The sequence below is a fragment of the Phoenix dactylifera genome, chromosome 3 (assembly GCF_051530095.1).
Source record: "Phoenix dactylifera cultivar Ajwa chromosome 3, Ajwa_hap1_PhDact_Kaust_v1.1, whole genome shotgun sequence".
Classification (NCBI taxonomy): domain Eukaryota; kingdom Viridiplantae; phylum Streptophyta; class Magnoliopsida; order Arecales; family Arecaceae; genus Phoenix; species Phoenix dactylifera.
The window spans coordinates 2,576,869-2,603,302 of NC_143192.1; the positions used below are offsets into that span (position 1 = coordinate 2,576,869).

Genomic DNA, 26,434 nt, shown 5'->3' on the forward strand with positions numbered 1-26,434 from the left:
TACATTGATTTTTAAGAACTTTAACCACTGTCGCACCACGGTTAAAAGAACATGAATTTGGATAGCGATAGAAGTGTAGCACTAAGGTATAGTCGTAAAAATTTTAAATTACATCGATTCTAAGGACAAAAACTATTAGTAGATTAAAAATTAAGATAAGATAAAATACATTAATTTGGATTGTTGAAGCATTCTTAATTCAGATTACAATTTAAAATTTATTAGTGTTTCCTCCTAATGGGTAAGATGGGCGTCACTACTCATGTCCTCACAACTATGTATCACATAGCTCACTATTGACCTACACGATAGGCAGTTAAACCATTTGTATCATGCATGAATAATTGTAATTGTTGGCCAACCACCGTTCTCGAACCCTGCTCTACCAAGATTTCATCCTAGGCTGAGAACTCTTACTCTTTTAAGTATATCCCATATTCACTCGGTCTGCATCCTTTTTGGTTTTTTGATCTACACCTCCCTTGGCGTATCAACCTTTCTATGGCAACTGATATGTGTGGTGTAAACAATATTATAATAGCAAACTAAATAGTTCTTAATCTAATAACAATGTAAATGGTTGACTTTATTCTATATTCTTTTCTTCTTATGGTTCACCAAATACTTAGGAGTAGATCCTCCTCTTTCTCACCATCATAGTGAAACTCAAAATTTTTAATTATATAACTATGACAATAAAAAGATATCAACTTAAATAATTACGATAATAAAAATATTTTAGAGTCTCTTTGACTAACCTAAAATATAACAACATCTTGACTTATCTTAAATAAATATTTTGTCCGAAAACTCTAAATTAAAGCTTTTCTTTAATAAACATTTTCCGGCTTTCAGAGAAGGTAAAAAGTTATTTTAAATTTTTTATGAAATATCTTAAATCTTTCATCAAAAATATCTTAAAACCATCTAAAAAAGCTTCTATCCTTGTAAGAAATAATTTTTGGCTAAATTACAAAGTTATATCCCATCGGTTCTTTTCCAATGAAGTCCCCCATTCTTAATTAAAATAGTTTCTGTCTTCGGAATAAACACCAACTTCATTAATATCCTCTCTTATTTTTGTGTCTAATAATGGCCAAATACTATCAGCGGTCTATTTTTGCACCCATTGCCACGTTCTGAGCCTTAAAATCTCCAACAAGACTTGAGCCAATTTTAAATGAAATCACTGCAGGTTGCACATGCTGCATGATTCAAGCTGAAGAGTATTAATGGCCACCTTGAGATGCGTGCTGGTTTCAAAAATAAAATACAAGTACTGCGACAGAAACCACCAGTACGCATCTCGATGCAAATCATTCAGGGGGTGGCCTGCGTTGATTGGCCTTTATCATCATTCAATGCATCCATGTGGGAAAAAAAAAACAAAAAAACAAACTCCATGGGAGCGTTTGGTACTGTCCTTTTTTTTTTTTTTGTTTTTTTAACAGAAACATAGAATTCCAGCCCACAAAACAAGTTCGATCATTTTAATTTTTTAAAAAATATTTTTTAATTATTTCTGAAAAATAAAAATAGAAAATTTTTTACTTTTCATTTTAATAAACATAGGTTTTCAACTGCCCATTTCATCCCTATTTTTTTTTTCTTTTCTGCTTCCTCAATTACCCCGAGACCTGGCATTGAGCTCTTCATTATTCTCATCATATTAACAGCCCCATCACCTATAAATTTTTTTTTTTTATATGTATACTCTTCTAAAAATTTAAATTTACATAAATATTCTTTTACAATTTATATTTATTTATTTCCATACTCTTATAAAATATTATTTTCGCACAAATGCTTTTAATACAACGATTCTTTTAATATTGTTAATAAAAAACTATATTTATTTTAATTAAAAATAAAATAAAAGTTTTTAAAAAAATTTCCTTCATCATGATCACTTTATAAATGTTTTTTTTTTTGCACATCTACTTATTAAGAATATTTTAATCATTTCAATTTAAAATTGATAATTTTTTAATGGTATTAAATGGTGTAGATACATATGCAAAAACATGGATAAAAAAATAAAATAGCAAAACAAGTATTTTACAAGAGTATACATGTAAATATTAATTCTAAAAAAATATTTATGTAAAATTTAATATTTGGAAAGATATTTATGATTTTTTTTCTTGCTACTTCCCACTTATCTCTAGAGAAAAAAAAAGAAACACATGTTTCCGGTGGGCAATAGATGTTACCAGCACGCATCCTGATGCATATACTTAGGTGGTGGCCTGCGTTTCTTTTTTTTTAAGGCGTGTGAATAATACATGACGAATACGGATACATCCAATAAAATTAAAAAACAAAATACCTCAGAGCGTCCGAGGAAATTTTTCATCTCCAAGCCACGTAATACTAACAGAGTAACTGGTTACATAAACAGCTATCCAGTCCGAAGTCCCATTAGCTTCACAAAAAATATTTTTGGCCTAAAAAGTTTTTTCAGTCTTTACTATTGTCTAGATATCTAGGATGCGCTTATCATCGTGCATTGCATCCATGTAGGCAAGGGAAAAAAAAAAAAAAAAAACCAAACCCCAATTTGTGCGCGTGTGTGTGTGTGTGAAAGGCGGGCCTGCCAAGCGGAGCGGCGCGGCGCGGCGCACACAACGCAGCACGATCAGCCGACACGGACGCGGACGCAGCGGCCATTCGGCCCGCCTCTCCCTCCTTTCTTTCTCTTTCCGCTTTTTTTTCGAATCCTGCCCCTACTTCTCTCTTTCTTTACCTTATTCCCTTTCTCACCACGTAAAACCCAACAGGTGTGCGTCGACCAGAACGTACGGCATATCTTGTCACATCCTGTACATGATCATGGTGAAATCAATGATTGGACGTGGGGTGGGATTAAACCTCTGTCTGCTGTCTGCTGTCTGCTTCCACCCCGTGAATCAGTTCACATGAAAAATTTCTCCTCCATAAAATATATATTTTTAAAAATACATATTTTAAATAATTTATATTTAATTATGTATTTATTTTTTAAAAGTTCTTATCTTATTTTATTTTTTAAAAAAATATTTTAATTTTTAATAGATAATATAAAAAATATAAAATATATAAATAAAGTTTATTAGTTTAAGTTTTTAAGATAAATGGTGATTTTAATATAGTATCAGGTCTTTTAATTTTATTATTAAAAATTTATGAAAAAAATATAAAAAATTATAAAATATATAAATATATATATTTCATTCTATCGATTTAAGTTTTTAGAGTAAATGGTGATTTTAACTTTGTATCCGAGCAACTTTTCAAATAAATAATAATTTATATAAATAAAAATTAAATTATTTATATTTTATATTTTTTATAAATAATGTGAAATATATTTTTTTATTGTTTTACTGACCGTTCTGCAAAGCAAACTGTGTCCTATGAAGGTGGAGCAGGTCGTCGTCATCATTAATTCTCTCCTCCTGCTGATGAGGCCATCTATTTTACCTTCTTACCTTTTTGTGTAAAAAGATTTGCACTATTTTTTTTATTGTGGAGATAGTTATGGCACGACCTCCCAACTTTTAACAACGATAGGTGATTGAAATGTTGACATTAGGTTAATGATGTAAGTGTTATTTATATTATCATCTGATGCAGCCCCTCCAGCTAAGTAAGATGACAATTAACAGTGACACCCAAACCAAATTCGACCACATCCAGATCCAATTAAACACATGATAGATGAAAGTTCCATTAATTGGAATCTAAGATTGATAAAATTGCTCAAAAATTTTAATTTAAAACTACTCATTTTATTAAATAAATTATTTATTTTATTCTACAACAAATTGAAACAAATAAAATGGAGCTTGTTTGAGATGATTAAGAACTAAAAAAACATGTAGATATAAAGACCAAGCTTGATAATGAAAGTTTCTAAGCCACATGGCACCAGGCAATTGGTGTGGCTTATGTGACATGTGCCAATAGAGGTTTCTTCTAGTGGGAGGATTTTTCATTGATATAATCAGAAACCATAGCAGTTATTTTATGTTCAAATTCCCATTCCTTTGTGACCGTTACTGTTGAAGACCACCTCAAACCAGTAGTTGATTAAAGATTAGCTTGGTATTAAAATACACTCTTCACCATAAGATACACCAAAAGAGTTAATTAAGCTCAGCTTTCTCTGAAAGCAATAGCTTATATGCTCCGTTGAGATCCATCTTCCTTTGAGAGACGATGAGAGACGATGAGATGTCAACCATTGGATCACACCCGGCATAGCTCTCAAAGCACTTCTATTTTTTTTCGTCCACTTATACCGATCTCGAAGCAATCGATCTACATCTTTGCTAGATTGGCTCTAGAGACGGATTAGATTCAGAAAAATATTGACAGACACAGACATCTAGATAGGCACCTGCTCTTGCGAAACATATGTGAAGTTGTAGGAGAACTTGCAGCTTTTCTAGCTACTCATGTTTATCAGGAAGCGAACAGTGCGGCTGACTGGATTGCATTCTATGCGGCGCCCCACACAGAAGAATGTTGTTGGAAGATATCAGGATCCGCTCCCTAACCCTTGCGTCGACTTCTTTTTTTATACTCTTATAAGTGTACTTATGCACCTGAACCCGTATCGGTAGTCTACATCTCCGGGCTCAAATCCCATACTCCGTCAAAAACGCCCAAATACGTAGAAATCTAGACACCTCCTGCCCCTACGGAGCTTCAATTGACTCCCAGTCTCCTCCTCCATCTCTTTCTCTCTCTACGACAGCGCCCGATCCAGCGCACCGAGCACAACTCCTCCTCCATTTAATAGTCCATAAATTCTAACACCCTTTGTCTTCCCTTTCATATCTATCGAGAAAAGAAATAAAGTCGGGTCCTGAACTGCGGGTACCGTGTCCGTGTACACAAACTGCAAACACAGCAGTAGAGCAATAGATTAGATCGCCCTTTTTCTCCTCCCGCACGCCCAGCTGCAGACTCGGAATCCATACCTTTCCTTTCTCTCTTTTCCTGCCACCACTTCTCCTTCCCCCCCAATCTATCAATCCATCAATTATATTGTTACTGCCATTAATCTTCTCCTCCTCAACCAATAATAATACGCAGCAAATATTGGTACGATAGATAGATATAGAGGACGGTATAGAGAGCGGAGGAAGAAGAAGGAATTTATAGGGAGGGAAAGCTTGGGTAGAGATAGGGGTAGGGATGGGGTGCTGGTGGTCGTGTCTGCGGGCGGAGACGCACCTGGAGAAGCAGAACCACCAGAACCACCAGCAGCAGCGGCAGCAGCAGAACCAGAGGCCGTCGTTCTCGCTGCACCAGGCGGCGCCGGGGGGGGCGGCGGGGGCGGCGGAGGCCGGCGGAGGTGGCGGGGGGGAGGTGCCGGCGTTCTCGGAGTTCTCGCTGGTGGAGCTCAAGGCGGCGACCAACGGGTTCGGCTCCGGGAACATCGTGTCGGAGAGCGGGGAGAAGGCGCCCAACCTCGTCTACAAGGGCCGCCTCCAGAACCGCCGGTGGATCGCTGTCAAGAAGTTCACCAAGACCGCCTGGCCCGATCCTAAGCAGTTCGCCGTGAGCCATCTTCTGATTCTTTTGTTAGCTTAGGTGAATTAATTCGTTCTTTTTTTTTTTCCCTAAGAGAAGAGATGAAATTGATTGGGTTTATTGCAGGAGGAGGCATGGGGAGTGGGGAAGCTGAGGCACAGGAGGCTGGCGAACTTGATCGGGTACTGCTGCGACGGCGATGAGAGGCTTCTTGTCGCCGAGTATATGCCCAATGACACACTTGCAAAGCATCTGTTCCACTGTATGTGCCCCCTTAGCTATCCTAATTCTTGAATTGAATCTCTGCTATTACTCTGAACATTAGATGATCGTTTGGTTGGGGCTGTAATGTTTAGAGAGAAGGGAAATGGGCATTGCTTAATTGGAAATTCCCTCCTTCAGGACTGTAGTCTGGTTAACTGAAAGGCAGGCAGTATTTTGAGATTGGGAATTCCCTTTTTATGAACAAAGCTCTTCCCTTTTCTTTTTTTCTCTATACATACATCAAGTCCACGCATGATCTGGTTGTACCTTGTATGGCATTGTTGCCTCCCTTCACTTTGTTGGATGGCTAACTTGGCACTAACCGTGCTGATGAGAAACAAGCCTTAGCTAAATGAGCTGTCCTTTGCCACTGCTTAGCCTGACCTTTTAACCTTAACCATTCTTAAGTAGCCAATATGTGTATGCTGTGATAAGCTAGAACTGGACATGATGCCCAATGAGCCTGATTAAGAAATGATGTGACTGGGTGTTCCATATTAGATATTTTTAGATTCGCACAACTGAGAAACATCATCAAAATTATTCCTCAATGGATCACAGAGGCTTGCGGAATGGATGTCTGGGTGTTGGGTGAATGTTAAACATAGCAGGTTTACCATCTGTCGTCACTAATGAGCTTAGAAAAATAAAAAGGGAGTAGATACATATAATTAGCAAGTTTAACTAGGATATTTATGCAGTGCTTTTGCTATTCAGTTCAGATTTGCATGTTTAGCAAGGAAACTACAACTGGTTTGGTGGCATATAGGGAAGATGAATTAATTACATTGTTCTAATGTTTTCATGCTGAGCTTCTTATTCTCATATTTATTTATGCATATGTAAAATCAATAGTCGAGCCTTCTTGCTTGTGTCTTCAATGTGGATTGTGGAATTGGCAAAATTCTTTTAGACTAATATTCTTAGTTCTTTTCATGCAAACACTTGTTTCTTTCTTCACCATGCGCTTATGTTCTCATTTGTTAATCATCTTTTAAGCCATCTTTTTTAAGATAAGAAGAAGTAGTCCATTTAGACCTTAATTTAATTAACTTCCATGTAAATATATTATATATATCCATCCATCCATCCATCCATCCATGCATACATACCTTCATATATATATATATATATTGATTGTTTATATGCTTGTCACTGAACTTGGACAGGGGAAGATCAAACTATTGAATGGGCTATGCGTTTGAGGGTTGCATTTTATATTGCTGAAGCTTTGGAATATTGTAGCAATGAAGGACGGCCTTTATATCATGACCTAAATGCATATAGAGTCCTTTTTGATGAGGTTAAATATCTGACTTTCTTTTGCTTAATGAAATGTTGGTTACTTTATGCAAAATCAAAAATTGAACTCTTATTATTTATTTAATTGCAGTTTATTAGTTGACACTACACTATTTTTCCGATTGTCAATATGGACTATAATTCTGAATAGTTGCAACATTTACTTGTTTATGGCTACCCTTGAAACTCATTGATAAGTTGGAAAACAGTCTCTATTTGATTGCATGTGGGATTTCTTATGAGCAATTAGTGCATTAGAAATCCTTAAAAATTATATACATGATTATGCATTTTATAATCCATCACACATGGCAGAGGGCTTTTGGTGTAGAATAAAAAAATTTGCATGGTTTCTTTCATGATTTTTTGGGACTAAATTTGTTTGCAAATTATGAAGGAAAGAGAGCTGTTTTATGATTGAGTTTGGCAAGGTCCATCTAGTAAGAAATGGTCCAGCAGTAAGTTGTTTCTGCACCACTATATTTGCTTTAAGCCTTTTTGTTTCATGCCATACGTCGTCCACATTAAAAATGAGGTGTGAATCTTAACAAATTGGAGATAAATAATTAGTGTCGTCATCATTATCTTTTATTTATGAGCTAAATGGCTAATTAAACCAAGATCTACCGAACCAATACTAGTGCTCATACTGGTTGGCGATTAGTTCGGTATGGTATGGGTCCGTACCATATCGTGCCGAAAAATAATGAACAAGGGAATAGGGAGGTCATGACATCAGGATCGGCAGTGTCCAGCGAGATGACTCATAGAGAGGGCGAAGAGGGAGGAGGAGGAAGAGAGAGGGTGGGAGGGAGGGAAGAGAGAGAGGGAGACACAAGGGGGCTTACCTGGGTGTGACGGAGAGGTGTTCGGTTAGAAGACTTACGGAGAGGAGCGATAGCATCGGTTGGCGAGGGCGAGATAAGCAGAAGCAAAATGAGAGGTGAAGAAACAAAGCCCTCAAAGCCGAATAGAGAGGTTTGGGGGAAGGGATTTTATGAACGAGGGATTGAACCAACCCGAGCGGCTAAACCATCTCGGGCTGGCGTCGGTATGACTCGGTACGAGCCGACTGTCTGGTTCGGTCAATTCATCAATCATCGAATTAAACAACAATTTGGTTGATTTGTATTAAGATATTTTGAAGCATTATTCGTCCATTTAATAAAATTTGGGAAGCTATTCTTTTGTGGTTCAATATGTATAAGAAGTAGAACATATAGTAGGCATTAAACTTTTTAAGCTTTGACAATTCACTCTGCCAAATTTCTTCAATATCCCCACTTAAAAATTCTATGAACAGTGCATGTCCTTTTTATATCATCGTCCATATGTGGGAATCACATGTCAGAAGATGCAATGATGCCATGCTTCCACTATGGCCAAGGGGCCATACCCCTTATGTAAAGTCTGGATTATATTGTATAATCTCATTTGCAATACTCAAGCTTGTGGTGTACATAGATGATTTCATGCATGACATGACTACATATGTTGGAAATAGTCATTGACCCAAAGAATGTCCATTCTCTGTCAAAGCATGTAATGTACAGGCCTAAGGTCTATATACAATCAAAAGGCAACCAAAATTTTCATCTTGAATACATAACGTAAATAAATGTTAAAATGTTCTACCTGCCAAAAACATAGTCTATCACTTATTGAGTGTTTGCCGATCTGATACTTGGAGCCTGTCATGTCGTGTATCCCCAGGAAGAATTTCAGAATATATGAATTAAAGTTAAGCAAAAAGTGGCAAGTGGAATCTTAATCTTGATACGCTTCTACTTCTTGAGGAAGCTCTTTTTGTTGATTATGTGGATATAGCATTATTTTTATCATAATACGGAACAGCAGTAGTTATAATGCTACATTCAGATTGCAGATAAGGTAACAAAGACACCAGTCTAAAATGTGGTGTAAACTTTCAGATACTAATTGGCTTCTTCTTTAGTTTGATCTTTTTCTGGGACGACAATCCTTCCAGCTTCTCTTTCTCACACACAATCACACACCCAAATTTTGGTATAATTTGTTAGTAAACATTTCCCAGAAGACAAGGAAGCAATGTTGATATGTTTTAGATGTTTGAAATTGACGAATACCAAGCAAGAAAAATAATAGACAAACTTTGGTGTTGACTGCTCAATGACGATCTTTTGTGCTGGAGTGTAGCATTTTGTTTTAACATTAGATAAATCTGTAAAATTTTGCTCATGTTATCTGTAACTAAAGCTGCCTATATTAAGTCTCACTATTCAAATCGATATAGGAGAAAGTGATAATGGGAGAAAGAGAGAATCGAGGAGGTTCATTGGATTACAATCCACAACGATCTAACGGATGGATGCAGCGTGTAATATGAGAGGGACAGATGTTGATTGATTATTTCTAAAAAATATGTTGTTTGGCAAACCATCTAGATTTTTGGGCTACAAGAATTTATTCCATCTAATCTTTTTAATTTTTTACTAAATATTGATATGATGATCTTTTATGTTTATCTATGCTGACCAGATAATATTGAAAATGTAATTTACATTCGATCTGTTATTTATTTGAACAACATTTTTTAATTTTTCTTCTTTCTTCACAGGATGGTGATCCAAGGCTTTCCTGTTTTGGTCTTATGAAAAATAGCAGGGATGGAAAAAGTTATAGCACAAACCTAGCTTACACACCACCAGAATATTTAAGAAATGGTATTTACTTATTGTGACTAAAAAGTGATTCATCACAATTTCTCTATTTCTCTGGTATTAAATCAATGGCATCAACTACAAGGCTACCCTGGCTTTATGTTGTGGAAGATCTTACTCTATTAGTGCCTTTTCCTTGCTGTTTTATTATTGTTGCTATTACTATTATTATTATTATTATTATCATTATAAAATCAATCATGGCTAGTTTAGAGTTAGCAAATGATTATTGTGCTAGATAATCATTTATTAGCATTTGGTATAGTTAGAAATTAGGACTGTATTGGCTGGGAACTTGAACTGCTTAAATTTTGTTTTTTGTGCCCATTTTCTTTTGTTGAGCCATGCAAGTATTCAATGAAACTTATTTTACTATCTTCAAATTTCTATTCTTTAATTAAAGTCTCTCTGCCAGTGGTTCCCCAACTTTATGGGAGGAATTAAGGATATATTCTTGAGCTTGTGGGAAGCCAAGAATTCACGAGCAAAAAAACTATCTTGTTGGGTGAAATTGATTGTATAGTTAACAACCATTCGTACCCTATCTCTTCTTAACCCATCCCAAAGGTCCACTTGTGTTCCCACTCAAGGTTGTGTGATTTTCAACAATGCAAGTCCATTAAGAGGGATATAGTTCTAAAATTTATCCAATTACTCTAGACTCTTTCTTCTTCTTCTTCTTCTTCTTCTTCTTCTCATTTTTTGGTGATGGAGGGACCTGTAGGCAATGAGCTACCCAACAAGGGTTACCCTCCTCCAAATGCCCCTAAGCCCCCAACCCTTGGGAAGGTGGGATCCGGACCCAAGTCACTTGGTCTAACTGCCAAGGACTTCACTAGCTTGACAAGTTGGCACCTTCACTATGAACTATTGTTTTCGTGCATTAGGTGAGCACTATGGATTTAAACGAATGTATGGACTAGCAGGTAGGTTTTAAGTATTTTCTATGACCACTACTTATTATGGCATCCTGACTGGGATGCTTATATGAACCTCAATAGCTAGACCGACTCCACTACTATACTTTGACCAAATTACACAGACAATGATGACAAAAGTTGACAATAGCTACTAAACAAAAGCTGTAGGACTTAGGGTGTGCTTGAATAAGTAGTTGGATTTCCAAAACAAAGTATAAGCTAAAGCCTGCCATAGAAAAAGGGGCAATTAACTCATTATGTCTAGCAATTGAATCTAACCCATCAAAATCATAAAACAAGACTTGAATTAAAGTATTAATTAACTTAAACAGGGTACAAAACATGTATGAATGAAATTTCCATATACATAAGATTTCTTTTCTATTCCAAGATTAGTATTGCTTTGTCTAGACACTAACAATGGTCCAGGCTCCTGGAAATACAAATCCAAAGACCATACATGAGAATGTTGTTTTATCTGGAATACCTCTCTTTGCTCTCTCTGGGATTTTAATAAATGTTAGGGCAGTTTTGAATCATTAATTTTTAATCGTCAGTTTAACTTGGAAGCAAAAATATATCCATGCCCTAGTGATATAAGTGTTGAATAACCTTTTCTTTTTACCAATGTAAGGTAGCTGGAGAAGTCATGTTGCGTTTTCTTATTTACGCTTAAAGAACTTGTTTGCACTTGAAAGTTTTTTCTTTTCATTTCTTTTCTTTTTTTGATGCACTTTTTTGGTCCTTCATCCTATGCAAATATAGTTCTCTAGATTTACTTTTAAAATGTGATATATATTGCTGATCAGAGACAAACATCTAGTAAATCTTAGCAAGAATTTTGTATCATGGTAGTAAAAATTGCCCCTTACTGCCACATGATTGAACTTTTTCACCTCAGTAGGTCGGAGCTCATGGTTTTCGTGGCCAACCCCTAGACTGAGCTCCACTTGGACTTGAACTCAGACCTGCCACTAGAAAAGGACCAAATTCCTTGCAAGAATTGGAGTGAGGCTGCAGTCTTCTCTCAACTATAAAAGCAAGGCATGGTTAGTTTTGAAACTAGGGAGTGAAGTGTATATATAACGTGTAGGCATGTGTGTATGCAACAACCCAGGACCTCACTCAAAAAGACTAGCCAAAAGATATTATTTGGGTTTCTTAATCCTGTATAAGTACCCAAGATCTATCCAGCGGATAACCAATGTGGGACTAAACAAACGCCTGTACGGGTCCTCACATACTCCCCCCATTTAAGCCCTGATATCCCGTTAGGCTAAGGGTTCAAATCTATATAAATCTAATCACAAGCACCACGATCAGCCTGTGGTCAGCCCCAATGGATCCGTGCTATAGTGTCCCTTAGTTCATATAGCTTATGGGCTAGGTCCGCTCTGATACTATTTGTAACAACCCAGGACCTCACTCAAAAAGGCTAGATGAAAGGTATTATTTGGATTTCTTGATCCTGTATAAGTATTCAAGATCTACCTAGCGAATAACTAATGTGGGACAAAACACATGTCCGTACGGGTCCTCCCAGTGTGGGTACTGGCATGAACATGCAGGTGCATGGGCATTGGCTTGTGGTTGTGGTAGGCAAGGGCATGCAAGGTGTGATGATGAGGCATGTAAGCATGGTGGACATAGAGCTGCAATGAGAGAAGAGAATGAAGAAAGAGAGGAAGAAAGGAAGAGTAAAGAAAAGAAAAGTGGAAGATATAAATATGAGAGGAAAGTTGAGGAGAGTGTTTGATCTTGTAATCTTGGTTTAGGCTTCGGGTTTCATTCTGGTGTGTCATAGATTTCTTTTTTTTGATTTTTTTTTAAGGATTGTGTGTGCGCTTCTCTTGGATTTAATCTCTCTCTCTCTTCGGCAGCTCTCAGCCAATTTTTCCTTGCGTAGTTCTCTCAGACAGCATGCCAAAGGTATAGCTGAACTTTGAGAAGGATTGTTTGTCAGTAATATTAAATCTAAAGCCATGTATTATTTGATATACTGGATATCTTTCGTTCCAATGGATGTAGCCTGTTTTGGGTGAACCACACAAAATTCGGTTCCTATTATGTTTTCCTTGTTATATTTGTGCCATTTAAGTGTGCATGGAACACATGCTTATTACATGGTCTGTAAGCAGAGGGATCTTAGCTGAAAGATGAGGGCTTTCTATGTTACTGGGACCCTTCATTTAGTCTAAAGTGCTCACATTTAACACTTAAACATGGAGATCTATATGACTTGGGCACTGTTTTGTAAGAAGAAAATCATAAATATGGTAAGGATCTGCACTTAGACATGCACCTGCACCTGATACATGCTATCAAGTCCATGTGACATAGGGGGCCTGGCTAACACTGACAAAAAGAAACAAGTACAGCATTCATAGATGAACAGTACACAGATACTGAAATATATGGTACTACTTTACTTTGGAGCGGGCATTATATTCTGATCAATTTATCATATTCTTGAGCCAGTTTTCTGTGTGAACTGCTTACTGTTATATACCTTGGAAGTAGTTGGTAAAGGCCAGATCAGCATTAGTAACTGCTGCATTATACATTGACTAGGTCATCTGTCTTACTCTGATGATGTTAAGTATTCCTTGCATGAATCTTAGTCTAATTTATCCATCTGCTGCAATGAATCTAGCAGCTTTGAAGATTACCAAAAAGTCCATGCAATATTTACATTTATAGTAACTAATTGACTCTGATTTTATTCTCTAACATGTGGGACTATATATCTTTATGAAATTCCTGCTTCTAGTTTCAAAATTGAACTGGCTTTTGCTATCACCACTGGTCTGAATTCCAACTACTTGTTGGCTGACCAGCAATATCATATGTCTTATGTTTCCAGGTGACAGAGATAAAGGCTGTCATCTAGCATGTGTGGGCTTTATAGAAAGTAATTGCTATTGGTTACCGTTTGCCTTCCCTGTCCATTTATATGAAATATTTATTTACAACTCATTTGCTTCCATAGGCAAACATTTCAAATTTTTCTAGAACATGGTCTGTATTTTGTTCATGTATCACTACATGGATGTCTTTATCACATGTACAACTTAAAACTATCATAATTTTTTGCCGCCAAAAAGAACATGATCCAATGCTGAAGAAAAAGTAACAATAATGCCTGGAATCTTCATAATGTCACTTTTGCAGGGAGGGTCACTCCTGAAAGTGTGATATTTAGTTTCGGTACTGTCCTCTTGGATCTTCTTAGTGGAAAGCACATCCCTCCAACTCATGTAAGTATATCTATCTATCATGTATGTCATAATAGAAATATTTATTTAAAATATTCCCCTTTCCTTTTGAGAGTAGGGGCCTACTCTTTGCTTTCCGTAGCATAGTTCTTTCAAAAATTGGTATAAAAGTAGAAGCGAGAAATTACCATTTCTTCTAAGTGTTTATCTGTATGTTGTTGTGGCATCATTAAGTTGGTCATATAGATAATTCCTTCGCAATATAATATATTGTGTGTTTTTCATTTTCTTTCACTTTTAGCCTTGTTTGTCTCTGTTAAGCTGCTATTGTGCATGTATTTCAGTGTTACTATAGCCATAATATCAAGGACTTGTTCCATCAATTTGGCATAAGGATTGTAATTCAAAGTCATTAATCATTTATTATCAAGGGTTTGTCTCTGTAAGGTTTTCACATCTTTTTGTAACTTCTTCTTGTGTTAAAGCTTAGTTCTTTCTCCTTGTTTGGACCCTTCAACACAATTTTGAGCCCCTTTCCTCAGTAGTGCCTCCTTTGATTTTCATTTGACAGGCCAATACCATTTCAATCAGTTCTCTGTCACATTACACTTAATTGAACAGTTATGCCTGTTTCTAGCTCTATGCCTCCTAGTTTACCACACATCATTGCAAACAATGTAATTTCGATCTGTATAATATTTTTTTCGTATATTCTGCATTAAAGAGATGAGAAATGAAAACATGGAATAAATTATATCAAGCTGAATGAAATGGGAGGTGATTCCAGTGTCCTGCAATATGGACTTGCTTTCAAGACTTAAAATAAATGTTTGACACAACAATAAGACTTGCTAAGCTTTATGGTTTAGAATGTCTGGTGGAAATATGTTCTAAGCACATAAATTTATGCTTAAACAAAATAAATTATGAAATGAGTACTTTGGGGCAACATAGGAGCATGACCATTTGGGCATAAATTGATGGACTGTTAGTTAAAATCATATGGTGTTTTGCAAGGAAAAATCTTTGGGCTGCTAAAAATAAAGTTATATATATCATAATATGCAAGCATAAAATTTACAGGACATACAAATGAAGGGAACTTTAAAATTCACATGCTAGAAATGAATTTCTTTCCAATAGAATCTTCATTTCAATGCATTGGAGTGGAGTTACTAAGGAGATGCTGAGAACATTTAATACTGAGGTCGAAGTTCATTTTTCGTTTGATTTTTCCATGATGTCAGTTAAGTGCATATAAAATGACATATGTAAGACAAAACTCCTGGCATTTCTTTGTTGTTGAAGTGGTTCTGTAATGACATCTTCATGGATTAGTCTTTTCTTTTTTTTTTTTAGTCTTTGAGTTTTCATGCAATGCTTTCTTTCTAGAATATGCATTTTGGTCCTAATTGAGAAGACACATTATAGTTTCCTGTTGGTGGAGATGAGAGTTGACAAGTTTAGTGAGCAATTGACTTCTAATGATGTCATTTCAACCATTGTTGGACAAAGAAACTACTGATGTAGGACTATTTGAGGAGGACCTGCGAAAGCTTGAGAGGACCTAAGAATGACAGAAATCAGAGAATAATTCAATCTCTACTTTGCTTACCTATCACTGAAAACAGGACAGAAAAGGTGCTTTCTGATAATTGAGATGAAAACTAAAGGATAAAAAGCTCTGATTTCCAGTTTCAAGAATAGGTAATGACCCAAGCAAGGATTACTTAGTGTTTGAGGTATAACAAGAAGGTGTTACTTGACTTATAACTAAACTCAGGTCAAAGAAAAGATTTCAACAGAGAAAAAAGAATAAATTCTACAATCCTAGCAATCTGTAGTATTAGATCTAAATTACACCTTAAATTGGATGCTTGAGATTGGGATTACAAGAACAATATGGTGGACTGTGGATCTATGATCAGATTAGTCCCAAAAGATAAATAAACAACAGGAAGTAAAGAAGAAACAACAGAAAGCCTGGACAGAGAATAAAAGAACAGAGTATATAAGAGGATAAGAATAAATGGAGATAAATAGAAGGAGAGGAAGGGCAGCCAAGCCTGGCTGTATCTTAATACTTTTTCTCTACAAAATAATTCATGATCAAATCCTCTAACCAGCCAATAAATCCTCTTTTATAACTCTAGAAGCCCCCACCCTTTCTACTTTTAAGTCCAGCTACAATAATGGAATAAAAAGAAAACACCCCTGTCGTGCCGTGCTACAGTATTCGCCATAGTAATGTGCTGTGGTACATGCTACAGTAAATATATAAAAGACTTTCCATCAGGTGCCAATTGCTTTCCTAACTGAATATAGTTCGGCTAATCAAGAGACCCTCTAAACAATTAAACTACAGAAAGTCAAAGCAGTGACCATTCTTGGCCATTGAATGAAGATTTGGAAGTATTCTGCTCTGATCTTGGTTCCAAAGCCTGGATAAGGTCCTAAATCCATTCTCGATCAATTGGCCTCGCAGTCAAGTTCATCCATGGTCTAACACAGCAAGCTAAAGGTACCATTGGTTGGTTCTTTCATTCCCACAAGTGACCATAATGCACCTTAAAGTATTTTCTTTGCTCCTTACCACCATTGCACCTGCCTTCAGGTTTTAAAAACCTTTCCTCCACGGAAATTGCATTGCCTTCCTTTTGCACTTGTTTGACATACAAATTTGTGGTCATTGTCCTTTTGATAAACAAAGGCATCGACATATTTACTTTCCACCAGTGGTACCTTTTAACCCACTGAAACTATAACTAGAAATATAAACGACAATACAGCAAATTGACAACTAAACTTAAATCTAAGACAATCCCAAGTCATGTGGCCCACTGATGCATCATCAGATGATCTGGGACCTCTATCATGAATCCTTTCAGCTCATCTTCCCATGTTAGCCCTATCCATTTAAATCATCCACCATCTAGTTTTTTATGTCTATATGAGTAATGGTGTCATTGAATACAGTGGAATAGTTAAAGGGGGTCTACTATCTATTCCATTGCTTGTTCTCTAGTTGGTAGGGCCTGACTGAAAAAGGGTGATGGATGATCTAACAGAACCTGGAGGAACTACTAGATGGAGTGGATCCTAACATGGGAGCCTCATGCATCTGGGCAAAATGGAATAGTGAAGAAGTTAGATATTCCTTCCTCCCCCCAAAACACCCACAAACACACACACCCCCCCAATCATGTGCCATATAAGAAAATAAATATATAAGATTTGAGCTTTAATCCTTTCGATCATGGCCCAGATTAACTCATATCTTTTATGATTTAACTTTACAAGCAACAAATGGACATGATATATGATAATATATTATCCAAAAGAAAAATATCATAAAGCCCATAAGAAGAGAGAAAATATTAGAAGTAATGATGTCCACTTATTAATCTTCTTCTTGTTGGATAATAATTTGCATGCCTATCAAACTCTCATCTGTGTTAGTGAAAGTGTATTCAATAGTGTAATTGCCCAAATCTCACCTTAAAATAGAATTGCCGAATTTGAATGTTTACATTTTCATCAAATAAAGAACCTTTCTGTTTTGTTTTGATTTTCATTTCTATACAAAATAAGTTAGCATGTGTTGGACTCCAAATTTGGGTTTTTCGGGCCAACTACAGTTGTTTGGCACAAGAGTAGTGCTTGAAGTATGCACATATGCATGAGAAGGGGAACAGAAAGATGCTAACAAAGTCTTTAGTAGTGTAACACCATTCCATGTGTTTGTAAGTGGGGGTGATGTGACAAGGGCGTGCTTTATTAGGATACAATAACGGAACATGGATATACAGGATATGTAAGGCATGAAGCGGAATATTATGATCTGTTTGACAGTTCTTAATAAATGTATGGCGTGGCCTCTTCTTTATTTTTCTTAGCATTTACGTGTTAAGATGGGATTTAGTTAAAATTAGGAAACTTATATATATGTATTGAAAAAGATATTAACTATATGATACTTTTTTAAGCATTGCTTGATGCAATCTAGTGGCTGTACGAAGGTAGGATGTTCTGTAAGTTTTAGTACTAATTATCCGACATGCGGACACCACTTTTCCTATTATTTAGCCTTTAGTAATAGGGTATTCTTTAATAGCCTTTAAAGAATTAAGATTGGACTTGGATGTCGCATCACAAACCTAGGCAAATGGGTGATTTGATGAGCAGAATATATCTAGATTACCTTGATGGGAGAATGTCCTAGTTTCCCATTCACCCGCCCGCAAATGAATCACATACTTTTAGATGATGAAAGAATAGTTTTTGAGATGAATATTGTATTTTTTAGCTTTTTATATTGAGTGATGAAAATTAATGATAGATTGTGTACCATCACAGTCACTTAAATTGGTGACTTAAAAAAAGTTGGTGACTTAAAAGAGAAAAAAATCTCATTTTCTTGTAAAAATCTCTTTGTTTCACCAGATAAGGGACCCCAACCCACCTACCACCCCCTTCTTTTTCCAATCAGAACATCTAGATGGAAAAGTAAATAGTCTACAAGAAGATTAATGTAAATGGAAATGAATTTTGCAAGGTTCGCCGTATCGGTCAATACCGTACCATACCGGACTTACCATACTATACTATTACGTAACCACTATGCAGTCTCGTACTGTACCAATATTCAGTACATCTCGCCGTCTTATACCATACCATGTGTGGACATTGTAATAAGATGTTACAAGTATAGGGTCCGGTACCAAGACGGCGGACCTTAATATTTTGTAATGAAAGAGTGAAGATTGAATATCAATTTGCTTCTATTTTCATATTATTGCTAGTTATATTCACTTAATAAATCCGTATCTCTTTTCCATTCATCATTCCAATCATTGCACATATACGTGCAATTTTGATTAATTTTTATGGATGCAGGCTCTTGATATGATAAGAGGCAAAAACATTCTGCTCTTAATGGATTCACATTTGGAGGGGAACTTCTCAATAGAAGAGGCAACAACGCTAGTGGATCTTGCTTCTGAGTGCTTGCAATATGAACCAAGGGATCGCCCTAACATGAAAAAGCTAGTTGCAACACTTGCACCATTGCAAACCAAATCAGAGGTAAGAGTTTTTTGATAATAGTTTATCAACCCATGCAGATGAGATAACTTTCTTGAGATAACTTGCCTAGTTCTACATGTAATGTTATTACCATGAAATTCTACAAGAATCATTTTATCAAACTTTCTTAGACATTCATTTAAAGGATAAAGTTGGTTCTCATTTGAAATGGTTATGTTGAAAAAAGATTATAAAAAATTGTCAACCGAGTTATACCTTGATATAGAATTATTGGTCAAACTATCGGTGCTCACAGCAAGATGCATGACCTGGATACCTGTTCTCTTACCAGTATCATTATGAAGCCGGCACATATTTTTTGAGTTCAGTCCCTGTCACCACAAATGAGCTTGCACGTCAGATGCTCTATGGGCCAGATGCAACCAAGGGGCTGGTGCTCATACACCTGAGTTATATTGCATGGTTTGAGGAAATCCTAAATAGGATTATGGGTGGCTAAGGGCTAACATTCCAGTACTCATAACACGGTGCTTATTCTTAAAACACAAATGCTTATAATTTTGTGCAGCCAAATATTTAATCATATTCAATATAGAAAATTACTACATTAAGATCATTCATTTGATCATGTTCATTACTCATTATGGGCCTGAGAATAACATACATGTATTCATGCATGAACATGACTGCTAGTGCATGGGTTCTGGCAATGCCTTGTCTTACGGTTCATTTCTATTGTTGTTATTACAAATGTATATGGATTTACCCTCTGGCATTTTATATCTTCATTGGATTTAGGTAGTTCAACCTATGAGTCCTCCATTTGTTAGGTCTGTGGTAAATAATCTGCAGTCATTAAGCGTTCATTGATATGCAAATTTTTCTGTTGTTGCGAACATACAAAAAGTTCCTCATCTCTTGATGTTCGTAAATGGTGTTTGGAATTGAAGATGATTGTTTGGTACTCTGGTTAGAGCCAAGCTTGTGGAATGCTAATTTATACAAACGGTGGTTTACTGTCTAGGCACCTGGGCACCCATCTAGTCCCTTAACATTTAAAAGGGCTAGGCGTTTAATCCAATTTCATAATTATTTGTACAAATACAGAAGTTTGTAGGGGCATCCATGGAGTAATCACATCTCAGTTTATAAAAAATTAGTAGTGATTATGATACTAGTTGGACTTGCATTACTAAATATTCTTACTATTTGCAGCATGGAATAATGCTAATTTTGTGAGTTGGGTACATACTTTCCATCAAATCATCAGTAGTGACACTAACAACTCTATGGATGTTGATTTGAAGGTTGATTCTTAGAAGTTGGTGTCCTTGTAGGTGATAGGGTGTTAGACTTGCACAGAGCTAAAATATGATATTAGCACAAGTATTTAAGCACTTGAAAGAAACAATTACCTCACTCTCATTGTTGAACTGCAGAATGCTGTAAGTTTGTGGGTGCTTGACTGTCTTAAGCTTCAGCTTGTTTCATCTCTTGAGAAACAAGATTCTCACTGCTCCCACTATCAATAATCAAATTATGCAGCTTTCCACCAGCTCTGCAGCGAATTCTAAAAATATTCTTTCTCAGCCAATTTGCAGAAAGTGCTGCTTGTGGAGCCATCACTGAATGCCGTATGACTAGTGCTCCCCAGTGGTGTCCCCTTTTAAGTATTCTTCTACTCCCTATCATTTCCAGCAACTTTAGCTATAAGCTGATCCTCTTCATCATAGACATCCTCACCTTCCTCTGCCTCATCTGCCAAGTTGACTTGCCCTTCACCCTTTTTTTTTTGAGCATTCATTGGGAAGATGGCTTACTTCAAAGCGCCTGTAGGATCAGATGGTAGGCTGTCCCTGGCCAGCCTTTATTGGAGTCATATTTCCAAAATCCGCCAAACCGGTACCGAGATCCATACCGGTCGGTGCCGGATATGGTTTGGTACCAATTCGGTACCGTATCGAACGAGTACGGGTAGAGCATGCCGGTTCACAAACTAACATGCTCGTTTTTTTTTGGAGTTTTCAAGAATATTTAATTAGTAATCACTCTTTTTGAACTTTTTCAATGATTTTAAGTTTAATTTGATGTTTTTTTTGATGTTTTCTTAATGCTTTTTGATATTTCTATGATCCCGGTTTAATCTAGATGGTGCATCTTTTGTTTTAAAATGATACAAACTATAAAATGAACTACATAAAATATCCTCAAATCAAGTAGTAATGTAAAAATTAAAAAATGATACAATCAATTAGATATATTTAAAGTCCAACATACATACCGATATTTAATTTTGGATTGAGTGGCGATGCCTCTTGTAGATATCTGGATCATCAGCATAGTCAGGAGGCACATCAACCCACCTTCTTAACCAAAGCGGCGTTGTAGTCTTGCACGTTTATCCCATAGGGAACATGCGTCGGATTATGAGCGCCCTTGGATCTCTCGTTGAAGCTCTGGCTCTAAGAGGTGTCCTCTGGATGATTAGACGGCTATGGAAGGGCCCATCCAAATATGCCGGCAGCAAAATCCGACCCATAAAATGCTCCGGGCTGTGTAGGATAGTAGCTACCGAAAGATGCCTCAAACCGACCATATCCGTTTCCGCCTGATTATAAGCACCCTCGGATCTCTCGCTAAAGCTCTGGTTTTGAGAGGTGTCCTCCGGGTAATTAGACGGCTATGGAAGGGCCCATCCAAATATGTTAACAGCAAAATCCGATTCATAAGATGCTCCGAGCTGCGTAGGGTAGTAGCTACCGAAAGATACCTCAGAGGCATCATATCCGTATCAGTATGGATCATAGGTTGCCTATGGCTGTGGATAATAGGATCCAGTATACAACTCGAAAACTAATACGTTTATGGATCCTACTCTACGTACGAGGTCATCTGCAGCTGCATCGTGTCCTCTTGAATGAATATTTTTAAATATCATAAATTTAAATAAAATATGATTTCTACATCAAAAATTACTTATGAATTATGTAATATGTACTAATTTTTCATAATTTTTGATATTATTTATATATTTTTAAATATTTTTAGAGTTTAAAAATAATTTTTAAATATTAATATTTTAACAAATTAATTTGAACTCAGATCCATGTAGAACCCAATAATGGATGCTACATATATTTTTTTAGACCCTCGGACATGCATTAAAAGCTACTTATTTTTCAATTTTTTTCAAATTTAGGCCTAGGCCGCTTTGCGCATGGTCGCATCAAAACGTGAATGAATGAATACCAAATTTTTATAAAAGGTAGCTTGTATGTCCCTAAATACATTTTTGATTTTATATATATTTTTTAAAAATATTTATTTTTTAAAAAAATTATTTTTAATCCAAAAATATATTTTTAATTTTTAAAACTTATATATAATTTAAAAATTAAAAATTAAAAAAAAATGTCAGTTCGGTTCAGAACCGTTGTTTCGAAGCCCTCTCTCCCTCGTACATTGGAATAGGGGCGGAGCCATTGTTTCGTAAGGAAATAGGGGCTTCGGTCCCTTTTTTATTGTTTTGATCCGCCCTTGTTCTGATGCATGGAGGAGAGAGGACCTCAAAAGCCTTCTCCCCCTCCCTCGGTCTTGTTCCGACGGCCGCCACTCACCGCCTTCCTCTCCCTCTCTCTCCCTCCCTCCCTTTCTCCCTCCCCTTCTCTTTTCCACTCTTTTCTTCTCCCTCTCATTGTCGGTTTCTTGATTTCATTGCTGGACCCGTTCCGGTCCGACATCGATATGGCTTGGTATATCCCTAACAAGACGGTTCAAGACGGTTTCATCTTCCTTGGTACTGACACATGGTACGTAGTGCTTGTTCCACTACACCATTTTTTTTATTTTTTCTCAATTTTTTATTGTTTTAGTTTGTTTAATGTTTTCAGTATTTAGATTAATGATTATGGATGTTTAATTTAGGATTTTAATATTGTTTTGTTGTCTTCCATGATAGATAGGTCTCAGTTCTGGATAAGCATGCTATAATCGATAAATTAATGCAATTATAACATAACTAAATGCATGATTAACATATAATTGAATATACATACAATATATCAAATGGATTTCAAGTACAAAATATGTACCGACATTTGAAATTTTTAGACTGCTATGTCCCTCGTAAATGTCAGGATCTCGGTCATAATTAGTCCCGAGATATTACTCCAATATTCTAGATAATCTACCACCCAACCCTATGGTCCATAAGCTTTGCCTTCTGGATAGTTGTCTTGATACTAAACCTGTCTGATATTGGACTAGCCAACTGAAGTTCGAGAAAGAAGACAGGCAGTGACAGCAGGAAACTTTGTATTGCAGCTTATTCCATGGTGTAAATAATGTTTCCTATGCAAGGAAGGCTATGTTAGTTTATTCAGCTTCTCTTTGTTGGAGAATAATTATGCATAGCACATAATATATGCTTTTGATTTTATTTGTATGAGAACGTCTTCCTAATTCATAGTATTGATGTTTGTCTCGACATTTGACAGTAATATTGGGATGCAGGTACCGTCTTATGTGTTGCTAGGGATTCGAAAGCATGAACCACAGCGCCATCTCTCTCCTATGGGTGAAGCCTGTTCCAGGATGGACCTCACTGCCATCCATCAAATTCTAGTTATGGCACACTACAGAGATGATGAAGGAACCAACGAGGTATAATGGGAATACTCTCTTAGTAAATTATGCAGTGAAATCAGTACAGTTATGAAGGTATAAATGGTGAATTTTAACAAGTGAGTGCCGTATGTTCTTCTATCAGCTGTCTTTCCAGGAGTGGACACAGCAAATGAGGGATATGCTGGACGCCAGAAAGCGAGGAGATTTTGCGTTTCGAGATAAGGATTTTAAGACGGCCATTGATTGTTATTCTCAGGTACATCCTTTTTTTTTTCTTCCAAAACTTGATGAATCCAAATTCAACGCATTATAGCTAATTCCATGTAGAGGGATAAAGGTTGCTAATCAGAGATCCCCAGTGCCTACATAAATAGACACATCCTCACGCACAATTAAGTGTACACACATCTGGCTGCATTCTGCAGTGAATCCTGAGACTAGAAGTTCGAGAATAAATCTTAACCATGATCATCAAGGGTGTTCCTCACTGTATTGTGGTCAGCCTTGCAAATCCTTCACGAACCACTATTCTTGATGCGTATCTTTTATTGCAGTTCATCGATGTTGGAACAATGGTCTCGCCCACAGTATATGCAAGGCGCAGCCTGTGCCATCTTATGTGTGATCAACCTGATGCTGCCCTTAGGGATGCAATGCAAGCACAATGTATCTATCCTGAATGGTCAACAGCTTTCTATATGCAAGCAGTTGCCCTAGCCAAGCTAAAGATGCACAATGATGCCATGGACATGCTGAATGAAGCAGCAGAGCTAGAAGAGAAGGGGCAAAAGGGTGGAAAAGGTCCATGAAACAGTACAGTGAATTATAACAGCCATCTTTTCCCCATGTCTCTGTTGACAAAGAATGTTAATTTGCAGTGTGAAATCTGTGATTGGTAGGCCTCTCGGAAAAATGTATTATAGAGAAAGCCCTTGGATTACATTAATGCATTTGGTTTGCCATTTGTTTGGTATATTTTTTGGGTCCTTGTATATGAACAGACAATCAAATCACTCAGGACTCACTAAGGGAATGTGAACAGATAATCAAATCAGTCAGTTCCTAAGGGAATTTTGTTTGTTTGGTCATGCAGCTCCTGAGCAGGCTCATGAATTCCCATCTACAGTCTATTCAGTGAGAAGCTGTAGAAACTTATGATTGATTTTGACTGTGCCTCGTTCAATCTTTGTGACCTCTCTCACCTCAGCATCCATCAGTCTGTTGTAGGATTTGTTTCTGATGCAAACTGCAATAGAGATGTCTCTATCCAAATCTTATATCCTTAATGTCATTCGCCTGTAACACATTGATAGGATCGTACTTGTGAATCAGCTGGTTGCCTAAATTATCTGACTAATCCCGGCTGATGGTTTCATTAACAGGTATGATTTCATGGCTGTCAATTCTGGACTTGGCCTGTATAAATGTGACCCAACCCGACAATTGGGATTTAGCTACAGTAGTTGAGTTTTGCAGGAGTTTATATGCAGTATTTCCTTCATCAAGCTTGAAATGGTTCCAGCATGCCAGCAGCTGATTCAAACACGAGACAGATTTATTTACAATATTGTGTTTGTGTTATGGGTTTATAATACTAACATCAATTTAGAACTAGACTATGCTTGCCCGGTGCCAGGAGTGACGCAAGATGTACGCAAGGTTAAACAAATTTTAAACAGGTTAAAGTGGGTCGTTTGCAGGTCGGGTTGATGGGTCCGATCATAAATTGCCACTCTTAACTTTACCCCATTTTATCTAAAATTTTAAGGGCTATTTTTTTAAAAAAATTTATTCTAATTTTCAGTTGATAAGAATTGGATTTTTTCGTATCTCATATAAATTTTTCTTTTTTATGAAATATTAAAATCTTATTTTCATAAAAAATTTATTCTTCCATCTCTATCCTTTAAAAACTTCAATCAAATATGAGATATTTCTTCAATTTTTTTTGTTGACCGTTTTTTCCCACTTTCTCTTTCTGGAACCAAACAAGTCCTAAAATATAGAGAGGCAACCCATAAAAAAGCACACCTAATAAAAAGAAAAGAAACGAACCAAACACTCTGTTATCATCATTTTTGCCTCTATTTTCTTTTCTTGGGCAACCTAAAGCTGCATCGTTATGAATTTCTTGAGGATTCTACCAGCATGCCAAACTACTAATATAGATGGGGTCCGTTGTGGTTTGCAAAGAAGTTAAGCCTGAAAACTGTGGTTGTAGGGGTGTTCGGACCCTATATTATTTTTTCTAACACACAGCACAACATACTCTTAGTTTTTCTTTACCTTTAGAGACATCTAATAATGTACTCATTTATGTACGTTTCCTTAAAAATTTTAGAGAAGTTCTGAAAGTTACTTCATTTCTTTTACCATTTGTAATAATCTAGAACCTCACCCAAAAAGGCTAGCCATATAGTATTTTTTGAGTTTTTTACTCTTATATAAATATTTAAGATCTTTCTGATGAATAATCAATATGGAACTAAAAACACATGTCTGTACGGATCCTTGTAGGAATGATATACCATATGTATTTGAGAAATAAATATCTATGTTATGGATATTTGCTACTAGTTTGAGTATATCTTACTTAATTTTATAGCACTACAAATACAACATGCTTGGTCTTTTTATTAAAAGAAAGAATATTTTTTGTGTTCTCTAATTATGTGATCTTACAACATTGTGAATGATGGGTTTCCACGATTGATTCATGATCATAATGATGAAATAGCTCTTGTAAGGGCGTAAATTAGTTTATAGCATCATAATTTTTTTGTCAACAAGTGGCTTTATCATGATATAGATATCCAAGAAAAAAAAATCCAAAAGAACA

General features: G+C 36.3%; 1 protein-coding gene across 1 annotated transcript; it reads left to right on the top strand.

Moving 5' to 3' along the window:
• Positions 1 to 4,654: 4,654 nt before the first annotated feature.
• BSK1 (BR-signaling kinase 1) lies at positions 4,655 to 24,782 on the top strand. Its single transcript, XM_008793764.5, has 9 exons — positions 4,655 to 5,550; positions 5,650 to 5,785; positions 6,957 to 7,090; positions 9,686 to 9,791; positions 13,880 to 13,965; positions 18,820 to 19,008; positions 23,482 to 23,631; positions 23,738 to 23,851; positions 24,150 to 24,782. Exons 1-9 carry the CDS (start codon positions 5,185 to 5,187, stop codon positions 24,402 to 24,404), a joined length of 1,536 nt encoding a protein of 511 aa, XP_008791986.1. The 5' UTR covers positions 4,655 to 5,184; the 3' UTR covers positions 24,405 to 24,782.
• The last annotated feature ends 1,652 nt before the right edge of the window (positions 24,783 to 26,434 follow it).